At 53.3% G+C, this 15,677-nt stretch overlaps 1 protein-coding gene across 16 annotated transcripts; it reads left to right on the top strand.

The window, feature by feature from the left end:
- Positions 1–157: 157 nt before the first annotated feature.
- SLC29A1 (solute carrier family 29 member 1 (Augustine blood group)) lies at positions 158–15,576 on the top strand. 16 transcript variants are annotated; one of them, XM_053602110.1, is made up of 13 exons: positions 158–295; positions 7,257–7,394; positions 9,089–9,170; positions 9,286–9,488; positions 9,594–9,733; positions 10,023–10,157; positions 10,244–10,341; positions 10,488–10,566; positions 11,028–11,125; positions 11,284–11,392; positions 11,637–11,722; positions 12,091–12,290; positions 12,699–15,576. In XM_053602110.1, the coding sequence occupies exons 2-13, from the start codon at positions 7,366–7,368 to the stop codon at positions 12,808–12,810; spliced, it is 1,371 nt and encodes a 456-aa protein (XP_053458085.1). In that variant the 5' UTR covers positions 158–295; positions 7,257–7,365; the 3' UTR covers positions 12,811–15,576. The 16 variants fall into 16 exon arrangements, with proteins under 16 accessions (XP_053458085.1, XP_053458094.1, XP_053458091.1 ...); XM_053602119.1 differs by having other exon boundaries at positions 159–295; positions 7,315–7,394; XM_053602116.1 differs by having other exon boundaries at positions 162–295; positions 7,312–7,394.
- The last annotated feature ends 101 nt before the right edge of the window (positions 15,577–15,677 follow it).

The raw sequence follows: 15,677 nt of genomic DNA, 5'->3' as shown, positions 1-15,677 counted from the left end.
GGGTCCGAACTGCCCCAAAACACCCGCCCTACTACAGCCCTTGCCTGGCCTGAAGGGCCTCTCCCACTGTGCCTACTCTGGCCTCCATTCCCGCCGGCTCTCCGAAGCGCTCCCCGCCCCCGAGCCGCGAGCCGCGCATGGCGGAACAGAGCTGGCTGCGGAACTCTGGGCGGGCGCTTGATCGCCGGTTGCAGCCATTCTCCCGCTTGGCGGCAGGGACCGGTGAGACCCGTCGCGGGCTGCGCTCTCCGACCATGGCTACTGCTGCCGCTAAGTCTACCGCCCCGTCCCTCTGGTAAGGAGGGAGAGGGGCCAGGGCGCGCCAGGCCCACAGTTACCCCGCCCCCAGTCCGGATGCCCCTTCCAAAGTCTCTGCAGGTGCGCCGGGGCGCGGGGGTAGGGGGGTGGGGGGCGGGGTCTGCGCGGTTCTCACGCTACCCATCTGGGCGGGCTGGCAGCGTAGGGTGATTTACTGGAGTAGAGTTTACATCAGTGGAGCCGGAATCTGCGGGTTCTGGAGGAGGGGATAGTTTTCAGAGACTTTGAATGCCTCAGTTAAGTAACTTTCTCCCCGCTCCAGCACCACCACTATACGGATACCTCCAAAATCAGAGACCTGCCCAGAGCAGAGAGTAGGGGATGGGGGCAGAGGTCTGGGAAATTAGGCTAGAAGACCAAGCCCAGACCTAGTGAACAAAGATTTAAGTCTTCTTGAACCTTGACCTTGTACCCATCCTGTGTCTTTATTTAAAATTTTGATGTTTTATTTATCATGGATTCTTTGCATTAACTTTGATTTTTACACATTGTATTAAAATTTATCTTGGTTACATTAAAATATACTTGATTACTGCTTTTTTGATGCCCCCTTAAATTTTGTGCTTCACTCAGGCAGTGTCTTACTTTCCTCTTCCCTAGTCCCAGCCCTGCCCTGGGACCATGGAAAAATAGTCACAAAAACAACAACTGAGAACATAGTCATGGGACCTGTGCTGGTGACAAACTCTCATGCCAAGCAAACACTTGCGCAAACACATATGTTGTTGGTGACAGCTGAGAGGACACAGGTCTGGGGAGGGATAGGACTTTGGGTGAGGTTATGAGGCATGCTTGGGGCCTGCAAAGAAAAGGGAGTCAGGACAAGCCACAGACGCATAAAGGGTGGGGGATAGAGTGGGGAGTGGAGGTGCAGCTGGACCAGCCTTTCCTACCCCATCCCTGTGACTAGGACCTGAGGGATCCCAGAAAGGGAGTGAGAAGAGGAGTAAGACTGGGCAGAGGGTGAAGAGGACTGACAGAGCCTGGCTAGAAAAATTCTGGGGAAATGCCTGAGTTGGAGCTACCGAGGTTGTCCAGCAGAGGGCTCTGGCACCCAGCAACCGCCTCTGCCTGGGGGGCAGCTCTGGAGGGGTGTGGGTGTTGGCTGGGGGCCCAGGCAGGGTGCAGGCCAGATGGGCTTCTCTCCAACAATAACAGCCCTGGCTTTCACCAACCGATGGGCCTGCCAGATCCCAGCAGGGGTGGGGAGAAAAACCATCCTTTTCCATTCTGGCCTGGGACCCTCCACCACTTTCCTCCGGTTTCCTTCCACTTCCAGCACCTTCTGTACAAAACTGTAGCCACTGATGACTAGCCTGGCCATGCCTGGAAGATTTGTCTGACCACTAGGCCTGCCATCCCCACAGGCTCAGAGAGGGGGAAAGGAAGGTGGGAAGAGAATCCGGGGCCAAGGAAGAGGGGAGAGGAGGGCTAGAAGAGGAAGAGAGAGAGACTGGACAAACATTGAGGGCAGGAATCAGAGGGTTGTAGACAGACATGAAACCACTCTCAAGCCATGGTGCAGTGCCTAGAAAAATATTGTCTTCCTGCCCTCTATTTGGTTAGGGCTGGGGTAAGATGTGTGTCATCTCTGTGGAGTGTGGAGTCAGAAGGCTAGGGACACTTTCTTTGCCTCTCTGAAGTAGCTTGGGGAGAGCCCACCTGCACTAAGCAAAAAGCTACACCTCTCCTTAGAGCCTAGTCTCTCTGGGGAGAAGGTGTGATTCTACTTAACCATATGGTGTTAGTCCTGCTAATTGTTAATCTGTGTCTGTAACTTCTCAAGGGGATGGGTCTCTGGGTAGTTGGAGGTGACATGGGCAGCCTGGATAGATTTTCTCTCTTCAGGACCTCTCCAGATTTGGGGTCATCCTTCAACACTGGGTGCTGCTGTAGGGGCAGTGAATGACCCTACTCTACCCCATTTACTGCCCTCCAAAAATGACAGAGTCCTTCACTCCCTTGGAGGTACATGATAGACCACCTCCTCAGCATGCCCACCCCCTTCCTCCCCAACTAGGAAGGTGTAGAGCTCAGCAAGTCTTCCCCCTCAGAGAGGGGGAAAGGAAGGTGGGATACTGGGGAGGAGAATCTCCTGGCTGGGACAATAGGAGTCACTCAGGATTTAAGGCTGTTTCTATTGTTGCACTGCCTATTCCCAACAGTGCCTCAGTTTTCCAAGGTGCTGGATTTAGAAAGGGTGACTGATTAGAAGACTACACACACACACAGCCACACCCCTCCAAGTTAGAGTTGTGAGTAGTGTTGTGTTTGTGTGTCTGTGGCCAGATCTGTACGGATCAGAGGTGGGAGAGCCCACCAGGCAGGACACAGTACAGTTAAGTCAGATGGGGGGAGGGGACAAAGGCAGTTTGGAAGTAAAAGAAAAGGGGCATTGAAGGAAGGGGGCTGGAAATAAAATAAAAGTACAGTGTGATGAAAAAGTGGGCGGAGTTTGGGGAAGGATAACGGAACATCTGAGATGGAGCGTGGAACTGAGGAGTCCGGGCCTGTCTGAGCAAAGGATATGCAGATGGGAGAGTCCGGAGATGGATTCTGTAGGAATATGCGTAACCTGGCGCGTTGGAGACTAGGGGTACCCAGTGTGGAGCTATGTACCCTTTAGTTCCATGTGCCGCACATGATGGGCAGGCTCTGGTGTGGCAGGGCCCAAAGAACTTCTACCCACATACATAGTAACGCAACTTGGCGGCCTTGGGAGCACAGGGGCTTGGAATGGGAGCCCCAGAGCTTGTGAAGCCACTGTGGGGGTGGCAGGGGCAGGCCGGGGGGCGGGGTTGGGGGCGGGCCGGGGGCGGGGGAAATGGTGGCAGGCGCAGGGCCCGGGCGGGCCCAGCCGGGGGCGGGTTTGAATGTGCACAGGAGGGCGCGGGAAGCTGCCAGCAGAGCTCGCAGATCTCAGCGCAGAAGGAGTTCTTCCCCAGCAGGTGATCCGTTTGGGGGGCTGGGATCGCCGTGGCAGAAAGAGCCACTTCCTGCCTGCCACCAGGGCAGAGAGGCCGGGCCTGACAGCTTTGCGGTTCTGAGAAGGTACGCCGGGTGGGGCCCTTGCTTCCCGCGCGCCGAACGTGCGGAGCAGCAGAGCACGTGGTGCGCGGGCCTGCGCTCCCGGGGACCCTGCGGGGACTAGCACTGGAGCGCGGCATGGGCAACCTGCCTCCCTGGTTTAAGGCCGGCTGTTGTCAAGCTGATCTCCGCAGGGGGCAGGCGAGTGGACAGTTAATCCCGATCCTTCTTGTTGATACTGGGGAGGGGCCGCGCCGTTCACTGCTCTGGGTGAGGGGGATGGGGATGGAGGTAGAGGAGCTGTCCCTTTAACCCCCGGCTTTTACTGGCCCGACTCGTGTCTCTGGGCGCATCCTAATTTACTCATTTACTATGAGAGTAAATGAGTGATAGACAAAAGACTCATATACCCAGGTTTTCTTTCTTTTTTTTTTTTTGGCCGGGGCTAGGTTTGAACCCGCCACCTCCGGCATATGGGACCGGCACCCTACTCCTTGAGCCACAGGCGCCACCCATACCCAGGTTTTCTTACCAGGAGATAGCAGTAGCGGGTGAAGGCTGGTTGCACCTCTGTCTCTTCTTATTCTCGGGGCTCTCTCTCCAACCCCGTGGCCTTTATCTACTTCTCTCACTAACTTCCAGACTCTCCTAGCTTGTCCTTAGGCTTGTGTAAGCGCTTCGTGCTGGCACGCGCCTTCGTGTGTGTGTGTGTGTGTATGTGTGTGTGTGTGTTTGTGATGGGGAGAGGGTGGAGTGTCTTACACATGGCACTTACGCCAGATATAAAAAGAAAATCAAAGTCTCTTTTAACTGCAAAAGAGAGAGTAAAAGCCTCAGACACTTGTGAAGAACTGGTCCTACAGAACATCCATTAAGGAAATTCCTTGCTAATCTCCCATAAGCAAGGACATGCAAATTGTACCTATGTCTGGCACCTGAAACTAACGCCTATGGAATTCCACACTAATAATGAAGTACAAGTTTATCTTACAGCTAACAAAGACTAGAAATGATCTTGGCCCCCCACTTCATTTTTTACTTTTAGCTGGAGGAGAGCCCCCTTTCTCCCATCTTCTAGTCTCTAGAGTTAGCTGGAAGCAGCCTTTATACCTCCCTCCCCAACCCAGAAGGCGCCTAGAATAAGCTGTACACTGAATTTGAATCCTGGCTCTTCACTCACCAGCCATTGTGACCTTAGGCAAGTGACTTAACCTCTCTGAACCTCAGCTAGCATTGTCCAGTGAAAACAATCTTTTTTCTTTTTTGAGTCTCACTTTGTCACCCTTGGTAGAGTGCTGTGGCGTCACAGCTCACAGCAACCTCAAACTCTTGGGCTCAAGCGATTCTCATGCCTCACCCTCCCAAGTAGCTGGGACCACAGGCACCCACCACAATGCCCGGCTATTTTTAGAGACAAGGTCTTACTCTGGTTCAGGCTGGTCTTGAACTCATAAGCTCAGGCAACCCACCCGCCTCAGCGTCCCAGAGGGCTAAGATTACAGGAGTGAGCCACTGCGCCTGGCCCTTAGGATTTTTTTTGAGACAGAGTCTCACTTTGTCACCCCCGGTAGAATGCCATGGCCACTGCACCCAACAATGTGAAAACAATCTTGTACTAGTTATGGGTGGTTGTGAGAAAAAGAGGGGGATCTCTAGTATTGAACACTCTTACATGAAATCCTGGAGAGTGGAGAATTTGCTGCTTACTACAAGGGTGTCTAGAATTTGGGGTGCATGAGAAGTGTTGGGAACTTTGGAATAGGGTGGCCCTCGATTTGGTGGCTGCTTTCAGGCTTGCATCTTAGCAAGCCAAGGCATGTCTGGAGGAATACTAGATGCTCTGAGCTGGTAGCAGATCCCAGGATGCTGCTGGGCAAAGGCAGACAAAAACAGAACATCTAGGCTGTCCAGCTGACTGTTAGGATGCAGGCAAGAGGAAAGGGCTGCCTATGGAGTTGAATTGTGCCCAGGACTGGGGTAGTAACTCCTGAGAACAGAACAGGGGTGTACATGGGAGGAGCAAAGAAATAAATTCTTCTCTAAAACTATGGCAGTCTTACCAAGGGGATGGGGAGCTATACCTCTACCCCAGTCTCCCATCTGGCTTGAAGCTGCACCTGCTGTTAACTGCCAGGAACCTTGCCTGGGGGCGGGCACAGGGTGTGCTGAGGTGAGAAGCTTGAGGGGGGCACCCTCCCTCCTACCTAATAGAAAAACTAAGTCCTGGGTCTTCCCACCTCCCTCCACCCCCCATCCCAGGGGGCCTTCTTGCCTCTTCCCTCTAGAAAATGTAAATACTATTGTTCAATCACTCCTTCCTGTTGCCTAGAACAGTGCCTAGCTATCTTGGAGAGGTCCTCAGTAAATATTTATTGAGAGGATGATTGGAAGAACCCTGTGCCTCCATCTGGAAGGGTGTGGGTCTGCTCTTCCCCTCTCTGCCCTACAACCCAGATGTGGGCTGGGGGACTGAAGAAGACCTTTGGAGAGCCAGGGACTTACCCAGGGAGGGGTGGAAAAGCCCATTGAGGTTGTCAGGGTGCCCAGCTGCATCTGTTTGTCTCAGGGCAGGAGCGCCTTGGCTGCACCTGTGAGGCTGGGTGCCTCAGCCCCCTGCTGAGCCTCCTTGTTCTCTTATCTCTTGGCTGTGCTGCTTGCTGCTGCTTCATTTGTGAGGTTCTTAGAATGGGGCCCCATGACGCTTGAGGGACTCTCCTTATAGGCCTTCTATCACCATTTTCATTATGGACCCTCACCCCGAACCCTGCAGACAAGTCCCATTGCCTGAGCCTGGACTAGGACCACCTCTTGGAGACTTCCCAGGCTCCCTCTGCTCTAACCCTTCTGTGGGCAAGTCTGGGCAACCGGTGAGTCCCTACATAGGGAGGGCAGGGAAGCCTGTTCTCACACCCCAAACAGCAAGACCTGGTCCCTGAACTAGGCTCTCGTGTGGGGGATGTGCCAGTGCATGTCTGCCTAGCTTCTTATGCCATCCATCAGAAAAACTGTTTAATCTGCTGGGGTCAGGGGACTCCCCCTACACAAATGGGGAGCAGAGAGGGATGCTGAGGGTGGAGGCTAGGCGTTTTGGGACCATGCAGTTAGTAAGAGCTTGTGACCCCCCCCCCCAATTTTCCTTTCAAGGTCACTCTTAGAAAGGGGAAGAGAACAAGCCCCAGAGATTGAGACAGAGAGGAACTAAGGGGACGGGGTGACCCTGGGGCCAGGACTTGGGGGAGGGACCATGCTAGGCTATTGGAGGGGCTATTTCCCTACTCCCATGATGAAATATTTTCCTGGAAACCTGGCTAGCAAATAGGAAGCCCAGGGCAGTGGCTGGAAAGAAAGGTTGAGATGCCACCAGCAGAGAGGCTAGATTTGGGTGCCCCTAGGAAAGAAGAGCTCTCCCCAAGCCCACCTAAGCCATGAATCTAGGGGTTCCCCAGAGAGGGTGGAGAGGCTCTCCAGCTTGGCCTCAGTTATCATCCTTGTCAACTATTGCTGCAGATGTTTGTTTACTGCCCTTCTCCCTCTTACTCTCTGCTGTCTCCTCCACTTCATTTCCTTCCTTCCATTGTCATCACTGTCCCTGACCCCTCTCATCCTCTTCCCTGCCTTTGACTGTCTTTCCCTCCCTCTCAATCGAACTTCCTCCTCCTTCCCTCCGGTTCTCCACCCGCTGCCTGTTTCCCAGCTTATAAACTGCTTCATCTGCTGGATAAAAATAGCAGTGGCAGCGGCCAGGCTGGCAGCCAGGTAGAGCCCCAGCAGGCAAGGGGGCCCCACTTGACTGGCCTACCGGGCCAGTCAGTGGGTTGGGGGATCAAGGTGAGGGGACCTAAGGGGTAAGACCCAGAGAGGGTCCTGCTAGACCCTTCAGCTTGCCTGCCCTGTCCCCTTCCCCCCCACAGGAGGCCTGTGGAGAAGCAGGGCTAAGACACAGCCTCACACTGCTTCTGCCCCCAGCAGGTGCCAGAGGGAGAGATCAGTCAGCCAGGCAAAACCAAGAACACCATCACCATGACTACCAATCACCAGCCTCAGGACAGGTAAGGCGGGGGGACTCTGGATCCAGGGAATGGGTTTCCAGGGACTGGGTGCGGTGTCCTTTGGAATCTGGATTTGCCATGAGTCAGATCTGCATCAGGGGTGGGACTGTGCATGTCTTGGCTGGGTCCTGGCTGGGGTGTTTGTGAGGAGGCCAGGGTGGGTGGGCAGCAGTCCCTCCCTGGCCTGTCAGTGTTTCCACTGTTGCTCTCCAGCCAGTCAGCAGCTTCTGGCTCCTCCCTGCTACAACTATGAGGAGACACTTGACAGCACCCCACATTCCAGAGCACATCTGGCAGAATTCCCCTGAGGCCTCTGTCTTAGATGACCTTGGTCCACCCTAGTTCTTAATCTTACCCTCCTTTCACTTCTCCACCTCTCCACCCTATTCCTCCACCCTCAAATCAGACTTGCAGCTATGATTGTGAATATGTGTCTTAGAAGAAGAGGTCATAGCATGATTCAACTTCTCCAAGGAGTCTGGGACTCAAGAAAGTTAAAGAAGTGATGCCTGAGGTCCAAAATGCCTTCTAGGTCTCCGGCCCTATCCTTCCCTCCAACTTAGCCCCAAATTCCTCATATCTCCCCTGTCCACCCCACCTCCCTCCTGTGCCAAAGGCTGTGAGACTAGACTACTTCTGCCTGTAAGGCCTTGAGCACTTTGCTGTATCTCTCTGGGACCACTTCCCCACCTATAAAATAGAGAAAAGACGGTCCATTCAGGAGTTTATTTAGAGAGGAGAGAATTTAAGGAGGCATAGTAAGTGCAGGCCCAGGCCTGTTAGTGGTCCAGGCCGTTGCACTTTGGCCAGACCTGTCTTATTGCCTTGGGCTTTATCCTCCCATCTCTGAAGAAAGCCGGTGTTGGTCATGAGGAGGGTATGACAGACACAGCTGGAGAGCTTGGTGGGAGGGGATGGGGTTGCTAAGCTTGCAGGCAAAGGCAACCTGGGGAAAGCTGGCCTGTCTGGGACAAACCTTGAGGTGTAGTAAGTATTGGGGCATTGCTCTGGCCAAGCTGGGCGGCTCTTGTTTACTCTCTGCGGCCCAGATGATGTCCCCATACTTCCTGCCTGCCCTAGGTGGTATGTTCTACAAAGCCAGTTCTGTCTGGGCCTGGAGAAAACAGCATTAGCTCCCTCACTTCCCAGCTGCCCTGAGGCACCCCGCCCACCTGCTTCTCTAGGTTTAGAATGGCCTGAGAGCTGCTTGACCTCAGAATCCTGTTTAGGGAACCACATAGTCCCACACTGCATAATCATTTCCAGACTGCCTAGTGGGGGTGGAAGTAACTTGATGTCTGCTTTTTCACTTACCCACCCACCCCTAGCCCTTTAGCAGGATTTCCAAACCATCTCTGGATGTGTGGGTCACACTGGCTCCCAGCCTGTGGGATCCCCTGAGCTTTTCAGGGCTGAGAACCAGGGTCCTTTCAGCTATGCCATTCTGTGACCGTGGCCTTCCGCCCTGAATTCCAGTTGACCCTGCTGTGGTCTGTGTTCCCTTTTCCCTATCCTAGGGCACCCCCCACCAACTCCCTCCCATAAGAGGACACAGGCACATGGACATAAACACAGAGGCCCTATGCCCTGGGACAGCCAGAGAAACTAATGGGCAGAGAGGGAAGAGCTTCCCCAGGGCTGATCTGGGAAGAGGGTAGGGTGGTGGGTAACTTGGCTTCTCTTTCCTCTCCCAGATACAAAGCTGTCTGGCTTATCTTCTTCATGCTGGGTCTGGGGACACTACTACCCTGGAATTTTTTCATGACGGCCACTCAGGTGAGGCTGGAGGGACAAGGCTTCAGGGGACATGTCCACTGGGCATGCAGGGCCTGGGTCTGTACCTTGGGCACAGGAGGATAGATTTCAACTCTCCTCTCTGTAACCCCCACAGTATTTCACAAATCGCCTAGACAAGTCCGAGAATATGTCCTTGGTCACTGCCAGACCGAGCAAGGATATCCAGGCCTCAGCTGCCCCCGCAGCACACTTGCCAGCGCGGAACTCTCTCAGTGCCATCTTTAACAATGTCATGACCTTATGTGCCATGCTGCCCCTGCTGCTCTTCACCTGTCTCAACTCCTTCCTGCATCAGAGGTAAGCATCCACACCCACCCAGCTGGACCCTTGCTGTCCCCTGTACCTCTAGGTTAGGCCCCAGTTTGCCCACCCCTCTCTGCCACCCCTTGGCCTCTCCCGCAGGATCCCCCAGTCTGTACGGATCCTGGGCAGCCTGGTGGCCATCCTGCTGGTGTTCCTGATTACTGCCATCCTGGTGAAGGTGCAGCTGGATGCTCTGCCCTTCTTTGTTATCACCATGATCAAGATCATGCTCATTAACTGTAAGCTGGGAGGAGACCTGTGGGCTGAAACCTCCCACATACCTCTGCCCTTTTTTTAGACCTATGTTCAGCCTGGGAGGGCGCCCCCAGCAGGATAGTGTGGTGGGTATTTGGGATTCAGAGGCCTGAACAGGCCTGAATTGGGGGTTGAGGGGTGGCAGAAAGTAGGGCAGGTCAGCATCAAGACTCACTGGGAGTAAAGCAGCAATTACAGGGTCCCCCGCCTGTCAGCCCCAGCTCCCTGAAATCTCTCCTCCTGTGCCCAATGATGCCCATTCTGTTCCCTCAGCATTTGGTGCCATCCTGCAGGGCAGCCTATTCGGTCTGGCTGGCCTTCTGCCCGCTAGCTACACAGCCCCCATCATGAGTGGCCAGGGCCTGGCAGGCCTCTTCTCCTCGGTGGCTATGATCTGCGCCATTACCAGTAAGTCCTGCTGTCCACCTGCCTGGTATGCTAGTGGTGGCAGGGGAGGGGATGGGGCCTGTTTCTGATCACTGACACCACCACAGGTGGCTCGGAACTGTCAGAAAGTGCCTTCGGCTACTTTATCACAGCCTGTGTCGTTATCATTTTGACCATCATCTGTTACCTGGGTCTTCCCCGCCTGGTGAGCAAATGGAGGGAGCTGGGGTTTGGGGTCCTGGAGGTCTGGGGTTCCAGACCAAGGGTGTTTGGAAGCCAAAACCTGAAGGAGATAGGAATTCTGGAAATTCTGCCTCTGAATTCACCTCCTCTCTTTCCCTTTCTTGATAGGAATTCTACCGCTACTACCAGCAGCTCAAGCTCGAAGGGCCTGGGGAGCGGGAGATGAAGTTGGACCTCATTACCCAAGGTCTGAAGAGGCTGAGGAAGCTGGGGTGGGGGACAGCATGCCAAGCTGGGGACAGCATGAGCGAAGAGGACAAGAACGAGTATACTGTGTTAGTTGGCAGCCTTGAGCCAGAGGACAGGAGGACCAAGGGTGGGGGTGAAGGAAACAACAGGAAATAAGTGCTGGGAAAGGTAAAACTGGGGGAGAGATTCTGGATGACCTTGAATACTTGAGGCATTTGGATTAAGGCAGGGGGAAGCAAGACTCTTTGGGAGGAAGTAACATGACCTGAGACTCTTGGGAGAGGTGAGGCCCCACATCTCTAACTGTGAGGACTTGAAGGGGAGGTCTGGGCTAGGGTTAAGGTGTGGCGTCCACCTCCAACTAATCCTAGCCTTTTGGGGAATGTTTGTGTCGTCTCCTTTTGCCCTTCCCACATAACTTAAAGATCCTTCCACAACCTGTCACTCCCCCATCTCCAGGAGAGGAGCCAAGAGCAGGCAAAGAAGAGTCCAGAGTTTCAGCCTCCAACTCTGAGCCCACCAACAAAAGCCACCCTATCCGAGCCATCCTCAAAAACGTATGCAGGCGGGATGTCCTACCTTCTACCCCTCACTCTCTTTCTGTGCTTTTGCTCCCTCTCCCCTGCTTTTGCTCCCTCTTGCCTGCCACTTATCTCCTCCCTTTCTGACCCGAAGACACAGGGACCCGGGTGAATCCCCTTCCCCTTCTCTCCAGATCTCAGTCCTGGCCTTTTCTGTTTGCTTCATCTTCACTATCACCATTGGGATGTTTCCCGCTGTGACCGTTGATGTCAAGTCCAGCATCGCGGGCACCAGCAACTGGGGTGAGGATGCCATGGGATCCTATGATGGAGACAGACAGTATCTTGAGCTGGGCTGGGAATGGGGGTGAGAGGGAGCTTGAGTTACCTTCTTCCCAGCCAGACTTTCCTGGGTCCATTTGCCCTTCTCTGGGCTTGGAAGCATCTTCTCCATTTTACTGTTGGGGAAGCTGAGGCCCAGTGAGGGTCAGGGTTGCTATATCTGTCTCTTGGGGCTTGATAACCATCCGCTAATCTCCTCTTCCAGGAGCCTACTTCATTCCTGTGTCCTGTTTCTTGACTTTCAATATCTTTGACTGGCTGGGCCGGAGCCTCACAGCTATAGTCATGTGGGTAAGTGGAGGAAGAGGTCACCAGGCCTGGGGGAGGGGTGAGTCCAGTCTAAGACCCAGAAAGGGGGAATCTAAGAAAGTAGGTTGGTAAGGGAACCATTTTTTCCAAGTTGAGACATAACTTATGCATAGTTAAGTGTATATCTTAAGTGTGTAAATATATATATATGTATATGTATATGCACACACATACCCAAGGTCAATTGTGTAGAATACTACCAGCATTCCAGAAGGCTTCACTGTACCATCCCCCACACTCAATTAGTACTCCCCTAAGGGTAACCAGGCTTTGAGGTTTCTTTCAGGTCCTGGAGGGCCTGGCTATGCCCTGGGGACCAGTAGGGTTAAGACACTGCCTGATATCCACAGCCTGGAAAGGACAGCCGCTGGTTGCCAGGTCTGGTGCTGGCCCGGCTGCTGTTCGTGCCCCTGCTGATGCTATGCAACGTCCAGCCCCGCCAGCACCTGGCTGTGGTCTTTGAGCATGACGCCTGGTTCATCATCTTCATGGCCGCCTTTGCCTTCTCCAATGGCTACCTTGCCAGTCTCTGCATGTGCTTTGGGCCCAAGTGAGTAGGGCTAGGTTGGGAATTTGGTGGCATCGGGCAAGGTCTAGAGCTACCATTGAGGACTCAGTAGAAGGGGAAAGGGTGAAAGGAAAGTCCCTGATCCTAGAGCTGAGACGAGAGACGACTGGGGAGGGCCATCTAGGCTGCAGGTGGTGGTAGGTAGCTGGGGGGAGTGCCCAAGTTACCTAGGTGGAGATGTGGTGAGGGGCTCTCGGGAGGTGGAAGATAGCCCCCAGTACATGCTCTGCTAAGAAGGAAAAGCCAGCTTAGGATACGATGGTAAGATGGTAAGATGGGTTGGTCGGCAGGTACTCGGGCGAGTCTCCCTCCCTCGGCGCTCCTTCCACCCTAGATGCTCTGGGCTGGAGCAGGGGCCATCCTAAGGTAGCTTTCCCCTTCTTCCTTCAGGAAAGTGAAGCCAGCTGAGGCAGAGACAGCAGGAGCCATCATGGCCTTCTTTCTGTGTCTGGGCCTGGCACTGGGGGCTGTCTTCTCCTTCCTGTTCCGGGCAATTGTGTGACCATGGACAGACAGAAGGACTGCACTGCCTGCTTGCCTTCTCCCCCCTTCCTTCTGCTGGGCATGGCAGGGGTGGTCTGGAGGTTTTTCTCTTCTTTCTCACGGCTGGTGCTGGGCCTGGATGTCCAGGCCCTGCGGAGGGAGCTTCTGTGGATGGACAGTGGGAACATTGTGGGCTTGAGGGTCAGAGTCAAGGGGGCACACTGTGCATCTGCTTGAGTTTCTCCACCCTTGGCTCTGATCCCTGCTTGAATGGGGCATCAGGGGTTCTTGGGCTCAGAGAGTATGCGTGTGTGTGTCTGTGTGTCTGTTTGCCTATACCAGGGATAGCCAGGGGTCAGGACTGACCGTTTTATGGTCTGATCTGATATTTCCCTCCCTCCTTTTTTCTCCCCATGTGCCTCATCACCCATTCTCTCCATGTCCCCTTCCCAGCTCTGCCTGCCCAGTTCCTACCCATCATGCACTTTGTACAGTTGCCATTTTATTGCCTTTTTTTTATATTTGACAGAAACCAGGTGCCTTCAGAGGCTCTCTAATTAAACCATTTTTTTCCCCCTGCATGGTTCCCTGTGTCCTCTAGTTACAGTTTCATGCCCTGGAGAGGGTAGACGGCTGGCAGCATGATTTGGGGGGCATGAATGTGACCCAGCTGGGCCTTGGCCAAGCCTGGGCCTGGGTTGAGGGGAGTTGGTGGGAGGGCTGCTCTTGGCCTCAGAGGGGCAGCAGTGCCCCCTGCTGGGGCCACCGGGGAGGGATAGCCCTGGAATCAGGACATAAGGACTATTGGCCCAGACTGAGAAAGGCTGTTTTTCTTTGCTGATTCATCCCTTTATAGGACTGGGGATGAAGACAGCTCCCTGTTTTTTCTTTGTCTTCACTGCCCCCCACCCCACTCTGTCCTCAGCCCCTGGAGTGAGCCTTGCAGAACTAGCAAGCTCCTGGCTGTACTCCCACACCCCCAGGCAGGAAGAGACTGAGGCCTGAGGGTTCTCCCCTACCTGGCATCCTGCCCTGACACCAAAGCTCAGCCTGCCAGACTTCCTGGGGAACAAGGGGCCTATGTGTCCTCACACTGAAGTCAAGCCTTCCCCTTTTCAACCCCCAATTCTGGTCTAGAGAAGGGTGGATTGATAGGAGACTATGGGAGTTTCTCAGTGGAGAGGGCCCTAACACTTCTCAAGAAAGCCTTCCTGACTGGAGGTGAGTGCAGAATTCTGGCCATGGTGTGCCACTCTCTTCCACCCCGCGCTCCACCACCACACCCCTGAGTGGCAGACTCCTCAGGAAGGCAGAAGGCTCAGCCCCAACTGCTCATTGATCCCTGACCAGATTGCTACAGAATTGGCACCATTGTCCTGTGTTTCCTTTTTCACAAGAGTTTAATTTAATTGAAGGCTTCAGACCTCATTAAGGGCTGTTAGCACATTTTTAAGGCTCTTTGATGAGCTGTGAAGCCCTAATGGGGGAGCTAAGTATACAGTTGTACTGGAAATAAGTCCATGTACTAATTTGTCTAACCAGAGTATATACATGAGGTGGTGGAAAACAAAGTATTCCTTTCCTATCAGATTCCCTGAGGGTTCTTTCTCTGATTATCAGTGCCCTTTGGCCGTGACTCAAGCTGAAAATACAAAACTGAAAGCTCTTTCTCCTCTTGTGGCCCTCAGTCCTCCCAAATTTCCACATTGTACCCAAACCCCCTGAACGCCCTACTGATGTCCTTCCTCAGCACCAGCTGCCTCATCAGATTCTGTATTTCTTCCTGAAGTCTTTTTACCACCTTCTGCCCAGACTTTTGGGACTTCCTCCCAGGTCTTCCAATCTATCCCATATTTGGCCACAAGAATAATTTGAAATCAAATTTAGGGGTATTTTGGTCCCTCACCCTGGGGCATGCTTTTGTCTCTCCAAGCATTTCCTGAGCCTACACCAGCAACAGGGTCTTGCTCTGTCACCCAGTCTGGAGTGCAGTGGTTTATAGCTCATTACAGCTTCAATTCCTGGGCCCAAGCAATCCTTTTCTGCCTCCTGGGTAGAAGGAGAAGATTACATGTGCACCTGACCATGCCCGACCAACTTATTGTAGAGATGGGGGTCTCACTTTATTCCCCAGGCTACTCTAAAACTCTTGGCCTCAAGCGATCCTCCTGCCTTGGCCTGCCAAAGTGCTGGGATTACAGGTATCCATTCCATATTTTTACCTTACTTCAGCTATCAGGCTCTTATGTTTTTTGAGGGTAGGGTCTAATTTTTATGCATGTGTTAGCTTTTCAAGCTGTATTATATTATACCTGGCTCCCAGAGATAATTCAGAAAATGTTTGCTTCATTGCATTTCTGTTTTTTTTTTTTTTTTGCAGTTTTTGGCCAGGGCTGGGTTTGAACCCGCCACCTCCGGCATATGGGGCTGGCACCCTGCTCCGTTGAGCCACAGGCGCTGCCCGCTTCATTGCATTTCTTTGTCCCAAGGTGGAACTTGTCCCTCCTCACAGTCTGCACATTCCTTACACCAGTGGCATGGTAACACTCATTGCCTGTGAGATGAGAGAGAGATAACATGTTAAGTAGATTCCTCTCAACCCCAGCACTGATTTGAAGGAAGAAGAAAAATATTTAGGATATGGTCACTTTCTCCCTTCCTGTACTTAGAATGATGTTAAAGAATATTCTTACCTTCAGGGCAGCGCCTGTAGCTCAAGGAGTAGGGCGCTGGTCCCATATGCCGGAGGTGCTGGGTTCAAACCCAGCCCCGGCCAAAAACCACACACACACACAAAAAAAGAATATTCTTACCTTCAAATGCAGATGCCAAAAAATTGTGGTCTCCTCAATTCATTTCCATTTTTCTGACTTCTGTTTTCAACTA

This window comes from Nycticebus coucang, chromosome 9 (assembly GCF_027406575.1).
Source record: "Nycticebus coucang isolate mNycCou1 chromosome 9, mNycCou1.pri, whole genome shotgun sequence".
Classification (NCBI taxonomy): Eukaryota; Metazoa; Chordata; class Mammalia; order Primates; family Lorisidae; genus Nycticebus; species Nycticebus coucang.
The sequence above is the reverse complement of the archived record's forward strand: the minus strand, read 5'-3'. Positions and strand labels throughout refer to the sequence as shown.

Bases quoted from the DNA above. Each gene is read 5' to 3' on its own strand.
- SLC29A1 (XM_053602107.1), top strand. From the start codon at position 3,192: ATGTGCACAGGAGGGCGCGGGAAGCTGCCAGCAGAGCTCGCAGATCTC. The intron at 9,171-9,285 runs GTGAGGCTGGAG...TAACCCCCACAG, and splicing joins TTTTCATGACGGCCACTCAG to TATTTCACAAATCGCCTAGA. The intron at 11,723-12,090 runs GTAAGTGGAGGA...TGATATCCACAG, and splicing joins TCACAGCTATAGTCATGTGG to CCTGGAAAGGACAGCCGCTG.